The sequence below is a fragment of the Octopus bimaculoides genome, chromosome 24, assembly GCF_046866305.1.
Source record: "Octopus bimaculoides isolate indiv1 chromosome 24, ASM4686630v1, whole genome shotgun sequence".
NCBI classification, from domain to species: domain Eukaryota; kingdom Metazoa; phylum Mollusca; class Cephalopoda; order Octopoda; family Octopodidae; genus Octopus; species Octopus bimaculoides.
This window is the reverse complement of record NC_142951.1, coordinates 21,557,767-21,572,132: the sequence shown is the minus strand read 5'-3', so window position 1 is coordinate 21,572,132 and position 14,366 is coordinate 21,557,767. Positions and strand designations below refer to the sequence as shown.

Genomic DNA, 14,366 nt, shown 5'->3' with positions numbered 1-14,366 from the left:
TATATAAATATAACTGTATATACTAAATTATACTAGCTATGCTAAATACACTGGACCAAGAAAAGGCAGATCCAACCTATAATAGTATATAGTTGATTTATCAGTATTATGTTTATTAGGGAAGGTTTTAAAAGTTCTTCTAAATAAATGTGTGCAGTATAACAGTAATTATTCTTTTTTTTTAATATGTTAGAGTTAAGTGTAAGGATAAGCAGTTTCTCCTCAAAGCACAAGCTGCACTTTAGTTTCTCTCCATTATACAATAGCATGTTGCATATCGTAAACCATTTAATATCATCCCTTATGTTCTTTGCTTTTAGGCTGTAGATAATTTTACTTAAAGGAGTGACGTTCTCATTTTTTTTAATATTTAAATGAAGACACATATTTATAATCTTGATTTGAATTTAGTTGCACAAGCACCTATATAACAGTAAATATTTTCCCCTGTTGTTACTGAGCATTTATAGATTATGCTTTTTCTTAGGTACTGGTTATTCAACAGTTTAGATTATTTCTAAAATTACACAATTGGTTAAGCCTATCATTGAGTGATTCTCTATCTGAAAGGTTCACATTCCATCTATTTTCAGTATTAGGTGTAGTACTAAGAACATCCTTTATATTGAGATATGAAACATTTGACATGCACAAGCTATCCCTACCTGAACTGGATATCTCTGATTCATTATATATACCTTTAGTTTCTTCTTCTTCTTCTTCTTTACTTTCTTATTCTTCTTCTTCTTTGCTTTCTTCTTCTTCTTCTTCTTCTTCTTTTCTTTCTTCTTCTTTTTCTTCTTCTTCTTCTTCTTCTTTGCCTTCTTCTTCTGCTTCTCCTCCTCCTCCTCCTCCACCACCTCCTCCTCCTCCTTCTTCTTCTTCTTCTTCTTCTGCTTCTTCTTCTTCTTCTTCTTCTTCTTCTTCTTCTTCTTATTATTATTATTATTATTATTATTATTATTATTACATGGGTTTGCTAAATTCATTTCAACAAACTGTCTTAATTTGCTAGCATGGTGTGCCACTATAATTTCAGCCAAATTTCTGGTGGTTGAATACACAAATTTAACTACTACTACAATTAGGCTTTAGCTGGAGACTGATTGTGAGGAGAAAATTCAGTATATTCCAAATGGGGAGATTTAAGAAGTGACATAAAGATATAGAAATAATGGAATGAATAAATAATGATAAGGCTTATGGTAACAATAAAAATAAAAATTCTTAGGCATACTTTAATAGGATGAATAATAAGAAATTATTATTGATAATAAGAAAGCAATGTAGGAAGAACAGTAAGCAACAATGGAAAAACTCCAAGTAATAGTTATAATGAAATGGGGCGGGGTCTGCACAGCAATGGGAACTAAGGGAGAAAACTTAGTGTGAATTGGAGCATTAGAACAAAGGAGCAGTGTATGGATCATAACAAAACTAACAATAATGATTTTTATGATGATAATAATAATAACAGTAATAATAATAATAATAATAATAATAATAATAATAATAATAATAATAATCCTTTCTACTATAGGCACTAGGCCTGAAATTTTTGGGGAAGGGGATAGTCAATTACATCGACTCCAGTGTACAACTTATACTTATTTCATCGACCACAAAAGGATGAAAGGCAAAGTTGACCTCGGCAGAATTTGAACTCAGAACATAAAGATGAGCGAAATACAGCTAAGCATATTGCCCAGCATGCTCACGATTTTGTCAGGTCACGGCCTTAATTAGAATAAGGATAATAATTTTAATAATAATAATAATAATAATAATAATAATAATAATAATAAGTGCCTAATTGTAGCAGCCCAAAATCAAGCAATATAAACAAACAACATGAAAGAAAATATAGATGGAGAGAATGTGTCAGAAAAATGTAGAACCTGTGGAAGTTGAACAAGACAGTGGCACACATTGTGGAAGAATGCCCCAAGTAGGCATAGGAAGAATATGTCAGAAATAGGGATTTGAAGCTATGTCAGAAATAGGGATTTGAAGCTGGAAACACATGGTGCAATCTCTGAGTTGAAAGAGTATTGGAGTCAGAGAAATGTATGATTTTGTGGGACTTTCTTATTCAAACAGACAAGAAGTTAGAACATAATGGACCAGAAATAACAATTATAGATAAGGAAAAGCAAAGTTGCTTACTGATCAACCCATCATGCCCGTTTGATTCCAGGATCATAAAAAAAAGAGGATGAAAAACCCAAAAAATACTATCCCTTAAAATTTGAAATAGGAAGAATTTGGAACATAACAACAGTAAAGGTCATGCCTATAATAACTGGTGTGTTGGGAACAGTAAGCTAAGATATAGACAAATGGCTGAAGGAGATTGGAATAGAATGCCTGGCAGTGCTCTTACAGAAAGTTTGTCTCTTAGGGGCAGCAAGGATTATCAGGAGAGTTCTAAGCACTTGAAAGACTGCTGAAAACTTGTGGATATCCTAAGGTTACAGGTAGTAACCCGCTACCTGCATAAATCCTACCAGGAATAAGACCAAACCTGAGCCAAGCCAAAATAATAATAATAATAGTATTTATAGATATGGATGAAAGAAAACTACATAGAATTGACAAAGCAAAAAACAGATGTAGGAGGCAAAAGATAATAATAATAATAATAATAATAATAATAATAATAATAATAATAATAGTAATAATATTAATAGGAAAGTAATAGGAATAACGAAAAGAACAAAGCGTATAAAAAATAAGGCTAAAAATTATAAATAACTCAGACCCAGAAATTGAATGTGCTTCTCCTCACAACATTACTAATAACAATATACATAGGGCTGTGTAGGGCAATATCAGCTATAATATTAATCCTAGAAAGCTTACCTAACCCTTAGCATTTAAACCAGCCATATCCTTCAAAATATTCTACCAGTTTCATGTTTAAACTAGCCAGACCCAGGCTCTCACACCAACTCAACAATTCTAAAAATAAACAGTTACATATCAAAATCTCTAAGCTATGAGATAATGCATGATTAATTGAAGAAACAATGTAAATAAATAAGCATTACATTTGATAGAGTAATTTGAACACTAAAAGGTTAAGACAGGTTACATGGTATAATATTCTATACAGGGACCTGGTAGTCACAAATATATTGGGAAAGTTTTTCATGTCCTAAAGCATTTCCTACCATCAAGTAAATATTGTAGGTTATTTAATAGATGCACAGTTTTGTAAGATAGATGCACGGATAATGGTAGAATAAGTACTAGACTTAAAAATATGTGTTAGGGTTGACTTGTTTGATTACATCCTTCAAGCATGGTCCCATGAATGAAACTAGTAAAAGATAAAAGATATATATACACACACATATTTATATACATGCATATATATATATTCATACAAAACTGATAATTCACTCTATATATGTGTGTGTGTGTATGTATGTGCTTGTATGTGTGTATATATATATATATATATATATATATATATATATATATATATATATATATATATATATATGTATATATATATATATATATATATATATATATATATATGTATATATATATATGTATGTATGTATATATGCATGTGTGTATGTATGTACATGTATATATATATATATATATATATATATATATATATATATATATATATGTATATATAATATATATATATATATATATATATATATATATATATATATATATATATATAGCAATCTGTATATCATACTTAAAACAGATGTACTGTTGAAAGTTTACTAAACTGTAGTATACGTCTCAATAAAGCATCTCTTATAGACATAATGTTAAAAAACTCAAAAATATATAAGTAGGATATGAAAATCATCCAGTAATGGCAGTAGCATTGTTAAATATGTATTTCTGTTTCTTTCAGTTATCATCTGGTACCCTAGATATTTGCTCAAAGAAGCAATGCCTGCTGCTACCTGATTTTTGCCTGCTACTGATGTATTTCTGTATTTTTTAACACTGTACATCTATAGTAGAAGCTTTCTTGAGATGAATACCATAATTTAGCTGTTTTTCAATAGTATATCTGCTCTAAATAATTATAATTTTACTTTTTTTTAATTTCATGGTGCTTATACAAATTCTTGAAATGAAAACTAATTTTCAATATAAGATCATTGATTTAAAATAAGAATTGATATAAAAAATTTTCATTTGTATATTTACAGTGAATATGCTTATAATAATAATAATAATTTCAAAAACATGTAAAATGTTTTTTCTCCCCTCTTTTCTCATCTGTTAGAGGAAGAAAAAATAAGGAAATTTTAAAGTGAATTTAGATTAACTAATCTTAAAATCTGGAGTTATGCTGTGCTGAAGAGTCCAGAAAGAGGACAAAATAGTACTGTCCATGGCTACCAGAGACTTCAAGTGTCTTATTGCATGAAAAAAATAAAAGAATTATATGGAAATATATGTATGCTCTTTTCACTCTTTGATAATGATTTCTTAGTATAAGGAAAATAAACTTAGAAGCAATTCCCTTCCCTTAAGTAACAATTACCAGTAGTTCCACCACTATATAAATGCTGGTTGAATTTCAAGTGCTATCCAAAGAAATTGATGCCAGAGGACGATGGCAAGATGAAATAAAAAGGATACTGATTCTAAATTATCCCAATGGATAATGCAACATAAAAATGCAGCCAGAAATCCCTTATTTGCACCTGGGAAAAAACATATAAAAGCTTGTGTATGTATCTGTAGTGAAATCATTAAATGTAATTACACAAAGAATCATTACACAAAGAATCATTACACAAAGCAAATCTTTACTGGGACTATAATGATAATACTGTTTTACTTTTAATTAATTACAAATGGGAATATAATAACACTATTTAACATGGTTTTTGTCTTTGGGTAGCAACCATTATTTCACACTTGTTTACTCTCAAAAAGTACTAAAAAATGGCTAACATTTCCTTCAAACTTTGCTTTTGTTACATTTATTTAAACCCCAAAGAATCCCTCTCAACACATGGCTATGATGCTCCCCCACTACTCCTCAAAGATGCACATATTGTCAGCCACTAAGAGACATGCTCAAGTGGTTAAGGACAAGCAAGTGACAAGCAAATCTGTAGTACTGAGCAAAATATTTGCTATAATGCTATTTCTGCTTCAGCAACTCAGTGCTGAATCTGTTTGAAATGTAATGGAAAACAGGTCAGTTTCAAAACATTGATGTCTAGATCACAAATACAATGTTTGAAGGGAATAGTAGTCATTTCCTTTGATTTCTAGATAAAAGCAAATAGGAAGTAACACTTGCTCAGCAAAAAATAAATAAAAATTTTGTTTCACAGTGTAATTCTATGTAAAGCAATATGACATTTTAGGAATGATTAAGCTGCTTAAAATGAGTATTATTAATATTGAGCTGCAAAAACAAACTCAATCCAATTTTATATTTCAGTTGGTATAAACATCCCAAAATTCGTGAAAACTGGAAAGTTGTCCTTGGATCCATAGCTTTGACACTAATTGGATCTGGTGAGTGAGAATCTTGTTAAGTGTAAGCATGAGATCCTGTTGAGTAGAGACATCATTGTTGTGTTATTATAGTAAATTGTTAATACAACTCACTGGTATATTTTGACATGTTTTATTTCTGTTTCAGCACTCCTCCTGGCAGGTTTATCTGTAGCCATATCAATAAAAGGTAAGCCCACACATTTTGAACAAGATCTCATTGGTATCACCCACCTTCCTTCATCCAGTCACTACACACACACATACACACACACACACACACACACACACACACACACATACACACACACACACATATCATTCATCATCATCATTTAACTTCCGTTTTCCATGCTGGCTTGGGTTGGATGGTTTGGTAGGAGATGGCAAATGACAGGACTGCAGCAAGCTCTAGTGTCTGTTTTCACATGGTTTCTATGGCTGGATGCCCTTCCTAGTGCCAACCACTTTATAGAGTATATTGGTTTCATATTAAGTAAAGTAGGAAAATATCCTAGTGTCTAAACAATTTTTCAAGCTGATCACATGCAGAAAGGTGTTTTCCTCCATGTTGGAAAAATTGTGAAGACACTTGGATATTTTCCTACTTTTCTCAACATGGAACCAATGGTAGCCTTAATTCACAAATAAGGAAATTATATCCACCAATGTAGTATTGAGCACTTATTTTGTCATTGACACTTATGAGTGGGAGAATTTACAAAAAAAACAACAACAGACGAGGACAGGTGGTGTAAACAACAAAAGGATGTGTACATACATTTATATACATATATATATATTTATACATATATATATCTCACCTTATAGTAGGTATGTATCTAAGTTTTGTACGACTCTTACTTACTCTATCTTTTATTCCCCCTCTCATTTTTCTTCCTTTCTCTTGCTCCCCCTCTCTCACATTTTTGGCCCTCTCTTTCTTTAACTCCCACTATTTCCCACTTGTCTATCTCCCTTGTACGTTTCCCTTTGTTTCTGACTTTTTTTCTAATCCTCAATCCCGCTGTCCCCTACCCATCTCTCCTCCTTCCACGTGACCAGTGTCCGGTCATGCATGATCTTTTTTTCTTGGCCTGACTGCCAACACGTCTTGTGTCCATCTCTCATGTTCCTGCCTTTAGGTTTTCACTTCATACACGCCAGCTCAATTTGAACCGTTCTCAGTCGAAAGACGCCTGTTGTTATTTCTTGTTGTATTCATAATTGTGTACCATGTTCTCCGTTTTTTTTTGTTTGTTTTTTTTTTGTCTTTGTTGCTGTACACATTCACTAGCTTTCTTACAAAGCGGTCTAATGCTCTTAGCTTAGACATTTTTTGGGGACAACCAGATTGAACCATCTCGAGTCTAACTGTCCGAAATGGTCGTAACTTCTGGTACTTGACTGATGAAAGAAAGCCAAGAATGACCCGTCTTTTTTTTGCCTGTCCTTCTAATTGTTGTTTCTCTTGTCAGCCTTTGTGTTGTCTATCTGTCCAAATGTTTTAATGCCCTCTATTCCGTTTCTGTCCCATTGTTATATATATATATATATATATATATATATATATATATATATATATATATATATATATATATATATATATATACATATATATATATATATATACATATATATATATATATATATATATATATATATATATATATATATATATATACATATATATATATATATATATATATATATATATATATATATATATATACATATATATATATATATATACATATATATATCTATATATACATATATATATATATATACATATATATATATATATATATATATATATATATATATATATATATATATATGTATATTTATATGTATATTTATATATATATATGTATATATGTATGTATATATATGTATGCATATATGGGTACAGGACATCACCAACTGTGTAAACAACATGAAGTACGAAAACAAACAAGTTAAATATGCAAACAACAAGAGAAAAAATTGAAAATAGGACAAGTAACAGAAAGAATGACCATTCATCAGTTGCTGGTTGTCTATCTACTCCTCATTTCGAGCATTCCCATTCTACTCTAATACCCTTTTCTTCCGTTCACCATTTTCTGTTTGTCTCTCCCTCTCTCTGTCTCTTTCTTTCTGTTTTTCTCTCTCTCATTGCACACACGTTATCATCTTTCTTTTCTTGCACATCATTCTAAGGACTGGATGTCTTCTCTCTCTCTCTCTCTTCTATCTTTTCTCTTTTCAAAGAAGATATTTCTCCCAGCATTCATTATTTTCCTCTCATTATGACCCTTCATGTTTGTTATTTTTTCAGCTTCCTTGTATGTCTCTACTGTCCTGTTTTTGTTCCCAACTTTGACCCTCCAGAAATCCAAAATTTTATTTTGGAATTTATGGGAGCAACTGTCTTCGACAACTCATATTGTCATTGAATGCTCGAAATTAGGAGTAGATAGACAGCCGACAAATGATGAAGGGTCGGTCTTTATGTTACTTATCCTGTTTTCCATTTGTTTCTCTTGTTTGCATATTTAACTCATTTGTTTTTGTACTTCATGTTGTTTACACAGTTGGTGATGTCCTGTACCCATATATGTATGCATGTATGTATGTATGTATGTATATATTATTTATATTATTATTTAATTGAACGCTGTGCATCCATTTCCAAATATGTATATATATATATATATATATGTTTGTGTGTATGTATGTATTTAGCAGAAGTAACAGAGTGACTCATGTACCAAGAGTTTCATGTGTTGGTAATTATGAAGCAATCAGAATTCTCGGCCCTTGGACCAGTTTGTTGCTTCAGCTAAATATTAATAAAAATATACATATACTCATATTTTGAGTTCTATTTTTCCAGTTTGCATCAACATGCCTAAGACACACAAACACACACACACACACACAGTAATTAAAAGACTTCCTAGTAGACACACATTCCTCCAGGCTTGTAGCTGAAGAATAAAACTCTTACAAAAGGACTCCATAAGGCAAACTATAATAACTATAATATGCTCAAAGTTACATTCCTGGCAAAGGCTGACTGTGTGGTTAACTTCACTTCATCACCAGCTTACGTCCAGTTTGATCCCTCAGTACTTATTCTTTGGACAAGTTTGTTCTACAATAGCCTCAAAATAACCAATTCCTTGTGGGTGAAATTTTGTGTAAACAAACCCCTACACACACACACTCATATACATATGTACACACATATATATATATATATATATATATATATATATATATATATATATATATATACACTTTATGTCTCGTTTCTCTGTTTGTTCTTTTTGTTGTTCGAAAAAAGTTCATTTTCTGTTTTCGTTTCTCATTGTATTTAACGTTTTTTCTTGATGTCCTGTACCCATGTATGCATGTATGTATACATATAGATGTAGGTATGTACATATATGTATGGATATATGCATATATTTATATATTATTTATATATATATATATATATATATATATATATATATATATATATATATATATACACATACATACATAGAGAGCGAGATATGTGAACTTTAGGTTAGTTAAAATATGTCTGTGACATATTTCAACTTCTAAAGGCAAATTCACAATATGTCACAAACATATTTTAACTAACTTAAAGTTCACTTATGCCTAAACACTGTTTGGCACTGTTATTGCTGTCACATCTGTGTTTGTGTGTGTGTGAAACCTCATGTGCAGACATATCTGTGTGGTTAGGAGTTTGTTTCTTAATATAAAGGTTTTATAAACTTTCTGCTTTTTTAGAAGCTTTCCTCTTTTCTTTAAATATCTCTTTATAGATATATGTGCGTGTATGTGTGTGCTTATATATTCATACATATGTATATTCATGTGTGTATATGCCATATATATATATTTATATGACATGAGAGATAAACAAATATGTAGATAACTTTTATCTTTTAATGGAGAATCTTACCTCTCACAATTCCTCATAGCACCAGCAGACAAAATGGAAAAGGCGTTGCCCAAGAGGATAGTGAGGGAGATGCACTGGGATATGCTTACCTTGTTTCTCATTTCATTTATTATTTTACATCTGTACTACAATGCTTCAAGCAAACTACAACTCGCTTTTATTAAAAAAAATTTTCTAACTTGCTACAAATAAAACAACACAAAACATGTTTTTATTTAATACAATGCCTCAATAAATGATGTTTAATTTCTTTCCTTCTGCAGCATCACACAGTGTTGTATTGTTCATTGCTGGACTTATATGCTTTATTCCTGGAGGTAAGTCTTGTTCGATAAAATTCCATCCTTCATCAGAGCTTAAGTTATATAATTCGTTTGAAGAGTAAGAAGGGACTTTGATCCAGCTGTGAAAGCAAATCCCACCACTCCCATACTTCAGCAAGAAGGGATCACATCCAACTACAAAAACAGGTCCCACTAACTCCCTGCATCATAGTTCAGTGGTTGGTGGTAGAAAGTTAGGGAAATCTAACCAAATGTAAAGAACAATTGTTTCAGAACACAAACCATTCCAACCATCCAATTATAGATTATTGAATTTGAAAGAGTAAAGGAAAAAAATAATGACTGGTGTTGTGAGGGAGGTCCTTTACTAGACTATTTTTACAGAAACATAATTCATATTTGAATCGATTTAATTGTGAAGCTCTAGTGTTCATACAATATGGCTTATGGTATTTGGTCACAATCTTTTACCTTCTGATTTCAAACCCTGTTGAGGTCAACTTTGCTGTTCATTTCAGATTTGATAAGTGTCTCACACAGGCAATGACAAGTGACTGAGACTTCTGGCGATTTGCTGTGCTTGAGAAGACATATCAAGCTAAGTGAAATCATGGTCGTGGCCAGTGCTGGTGACACATGAAAGACATCCATGCCGTTGACATGTAAAAGGCACCTGTGCCAGTAACATGTAAAGGTCACCCATGTCAGTGACACATAAAAAGCACCCAGCACATACTGTAAAGTGTTTGGCATTAGGAAGGGCATCCAGCTGTAGAAATCAAGCCAAAACAGACTGGATCTGATGCAGCTTACCAGCTCCAGTCAAACAGTCCAACCTATACCAGCATGGAAAATGAACGTTAAGTGATGCTGCTGATAATGATGATGATGAGGAGGATTAGTCAAGTAATGGGGTTGATTTATATTCTTCTTATAATGAATCATAGATGTGAATGGAATTATAATAGATGATAAAAAGAGGCATCGACAGCATGTTCTTTGTCTATCTCCTTAACTTCTTGGAGATTTTAAGTAAAATTATACTAATGTGTCCATCTGTTTTAATTTAATTAAATTCTATGTCTTTGTGCAGCTGAAGATTGCTCTGCATTTTAAATTGATGTAATGATTGCATTGTTCAATTAAATGGAGTTGCATGAAACGATCGGACTGCATTACCTCTGGATATCCTTGTTGCTTATTTTGATTTTAATCACCTTACTTTGAAATTGTATGGATAATACCGTACTAACTTCTGGTGCCTCAACTTAAGTACCATATTCATCTGAATCTAAATTTTTGCTGAACTCATCTACCATACCCAAAGTATATATATATATATATATATATATATATGTAGTATTAATTTTTTTTTTTATAAGAAATGGTTAAATAAAAAAAAATTGTTTCTTATAAAAAATAAATTGTTCTTATGGATGATGACTTTTGAATCACACTGTAGATAGATAAAAATTGTGAACATATAATCATTTTTTGTCATCTGTTTCAGTGTACCATGTGGTGTACATTTACTGTGCATTGCAAGGTAGAATGGGCTTCAGCTTATACAACTTACACATTTTCAAATGAGGAGAAGACAGAAAGGATCAGACCAACAAATAACATAAACCTTTGCGTTCTGAATGACACTTTTGTTGTGATTTATCAAGTGTGGTGGCCATCAACTGGATATACCGAGAGTACCAATGTGGTCAATACACTTACCCAAGTTAACCCATTTACAAGGGCAGTCCTGATTAAACCAAGATACAGATTGAAACCTTAATTGGCAATACTGACTACATCTACACCTGTTCTGATATACTTAGCAAGGAACTATTCCAAAGATCATACTAATGTACATAGTTAAACAGAGAGTATACACTGATGCTACTGCAAAGCAACAACTGCTTTTAACAAGGTACCAAATATTTACAGTATACATTGATTGAACTCTACTCAAAACACTCAAACACATACCCAAGGTACCAATACCCTTTGTCAAGAAACAGATCTATGCCCAACACAACCACCACCATCCAAGGTACAGAGATAATGATATATCCAGACAAGTGTAATAACATACTTAAACAAACATGTAATTATATTCCAAAATGCCCATACATACATGCATACATACACATACATTTGCCACATACACAAACACACAAAGACTTCCCTGCAAACATCACAGGACGCCATGGTTACCATCGATATGACTGTGTTGTGTGGATCAATGAAATACTGGCAACTACCAGTTTTAAGAGTACCAGTAGATCACATGACAACACTTTATAATTTATAACTGGTTGTTTGAAATCAATATGTGATATTTAGACTCTCTCCCTCACACACACACACATACATACACACACACACACACACACACATGCACAGATAAACATAAATGTGTATATATGTATGTTTCATACTAGCATGGAAAGCAGTTGTAAAAATGATGGTGATGATGATGATGATGATGATGATGATGATGATGATGATGATGATGATGATGACTCAGAAACTGTTTATGTTTCCAGAAACGAAAAAAAAGTGCTTAAGAAATAGATTACCCTGCTTATTTCAAAGATGAAAATATACAAGTTATAACAAATAATTTCACATACCATTTTCCCAAGTACCTGAGCATCAGGAATGAATGAGAATCTAATAGTTGTAACATGGGATTTTTCAGCTTCGTAATACAATGTGTGTGTGTGTGTGTGTATACATACACACACACACATATATACATTATATATACACACATGCACACACAAACATACACATATACATACATACATACATACATACATACATACATACATACATACATATACATTGATTGATTGAGTGAGTGATAGTAAGCTACAGGGAAAGCAGACAGTAGGAGAAATCTTCAGAAGAACTCCCATCAGACAAGTGTTTCAACCTGTTAGTTCCTGACTACCCAGGCCCACCTAGGTAGTGACTCCTAGGTGTCCTCCTGATGTTATTTAAATGTTACCTTTAGTGGGGATTAAACTCAAAACCTTCAGATGATACATATATATAACCCATGCTAGCATGGAAAGCGGATGTTAAATGATATATATATATATATATATATATATATATATATAGTTTTAGGGAAAATAACCAATTTTCAAGAACTCATCGATGAAAATCCACTATCACATATAGAAAAATTAATAATTAAAAGCACAATAAATGAGTATAATATAAATTAAAGTAAATATCATAAGATAAATATAATAAAAAGATTACACGTGTTTCATAACCAATTTTCAAATAGAAAAGAAATTTAAATCGATTAAAATCAATTGAAATTATCTAAAATAAGTTCTATTCAAAAATATAGCTACTCGTCAGATCGTAAGTAGAACAATAATTAGATATATATCTCAACCAACAATAAGTACCAAATGAATTAATATGATATACTTATTATATAAAGATAGAAAAATTATTTAAAAAATATCATAATATCAAAATAATAACCATTCAATAATCATCCCTTCATCCATAATAATAACATGTATATTATATACAAAAAACATCTTACCTAAATTATCATTGTTTTAAATTATCATTGTTTTAAATACAAGTTGAACGAAGTTTAAGTTTAAAATAATAATGAAGATAAAATTAGTACATATTTAACCGGTGTAATAGTTAAAGCTATACTATTTAAAGCTAAAGACGTTTATTTAATTATGATTAAAGATCAATTGAATAATAGAAAAATACAAGATTATTTATTTCTACAAACGTAATAATAAAAAATATGAATGAAAAAATTATGAATGGAAAAAATTATGAATGAAAAAATTAGGAAAGAAAAAATTATTAAGAATAAAAGGTTAAACTTTATATATATATACAAAGTTTTGATTTAAAAAAAAAAAAAAAAAAACTTTAACGATATTATAAACTATAAAGATTAATAATTAATCAAGTAATATTAATCAAAAATAATCGAAAATATATCAACACTATTCCAATCGAAGTTCTAATATTATGTTGAAATGAAACTATAACTCCTAAATAATATAGTGTTAAATAAGTTATCTATTAAAATAATCTATAAAGAACCAAATGAATAGTATAAAAACAAGAATACATATTATTTTCAAATAGTAGAAAATCTTTAGCAAAGTGAAAACAGTACTTATCCAAATTTTTCCGTAATTCAAACTGAAAAACTAAGACGTTATCTAATAGCTATAGCGTTTTAAGCAAGAGTTCGCGCGAAAATACTACGTTAAAAAAGAACGTTAAAATTTTTTATAAATTGATTTTAATTGAGTTTTTTACCTGTAATTTTGGATTTTGTCCCTAATAATATTATTATATATATATATATATATATATAGTGTATAAGAGAGATTACATACATGGAAAAAGCAAAAGCCAAACACATTAAAGTAGCACTCAGTACTTTTATTTGATTTATAAGATTACGGTCCCAGTTTACACCATTTCCATTTCTCAGAGTTGCATTTCCATAAATAAGGATAACTTTAAAACTCTGAGTAACATAATATTGTAAAGTAACTGACATCTAGAATATATAAGGCTTATGATATAAGTAAAACATAATATATAAGGCT

General features: G+C 30.6%; 1 protein-coding gene across 4 annotated transcripts in view; it reads left to right on the top strand.

Annotated features, from left to right (window-relative positions):
• The window catches only part of LOC106875175 (uncharacterized), a 55,844-nt gene that overhangs the window by 39,046 nt on the left and 2,432 nt on the right, over positions 1 to 14,366 (top strand). For all 4 annotated transcript variants that reach the window (XM_014923207.3, XM_014923209.3, XM_052976563.2 and 1 more), the window contains 4 exons: positions 5,447 to 5,523; positions 5,651 to 5,692; positions 9,733 to 9,786; positions 11,264 to 14,366. The exon at positions 11,264 to 14,366 is cut by the window's right edge and continues 2,432 nt beyond it. In XM_014923207.3, coding sequence (XP_014778693.1) covers positions 5,447 to 5,523; positions 5,651 to 5,692; positions 9,733 to 9,786; positions 11,264 to 11,343 — 253 coding nt within the window. In that variant the 3' untranslated portion in view covers positions 11,344 to 14,366. The remainder of the gene's footprint in view (positions 1 to 5,446; positions 5,524 to 5,650; positions 5,693 to 9,732; positions 9,787 to 11,263) is intronic.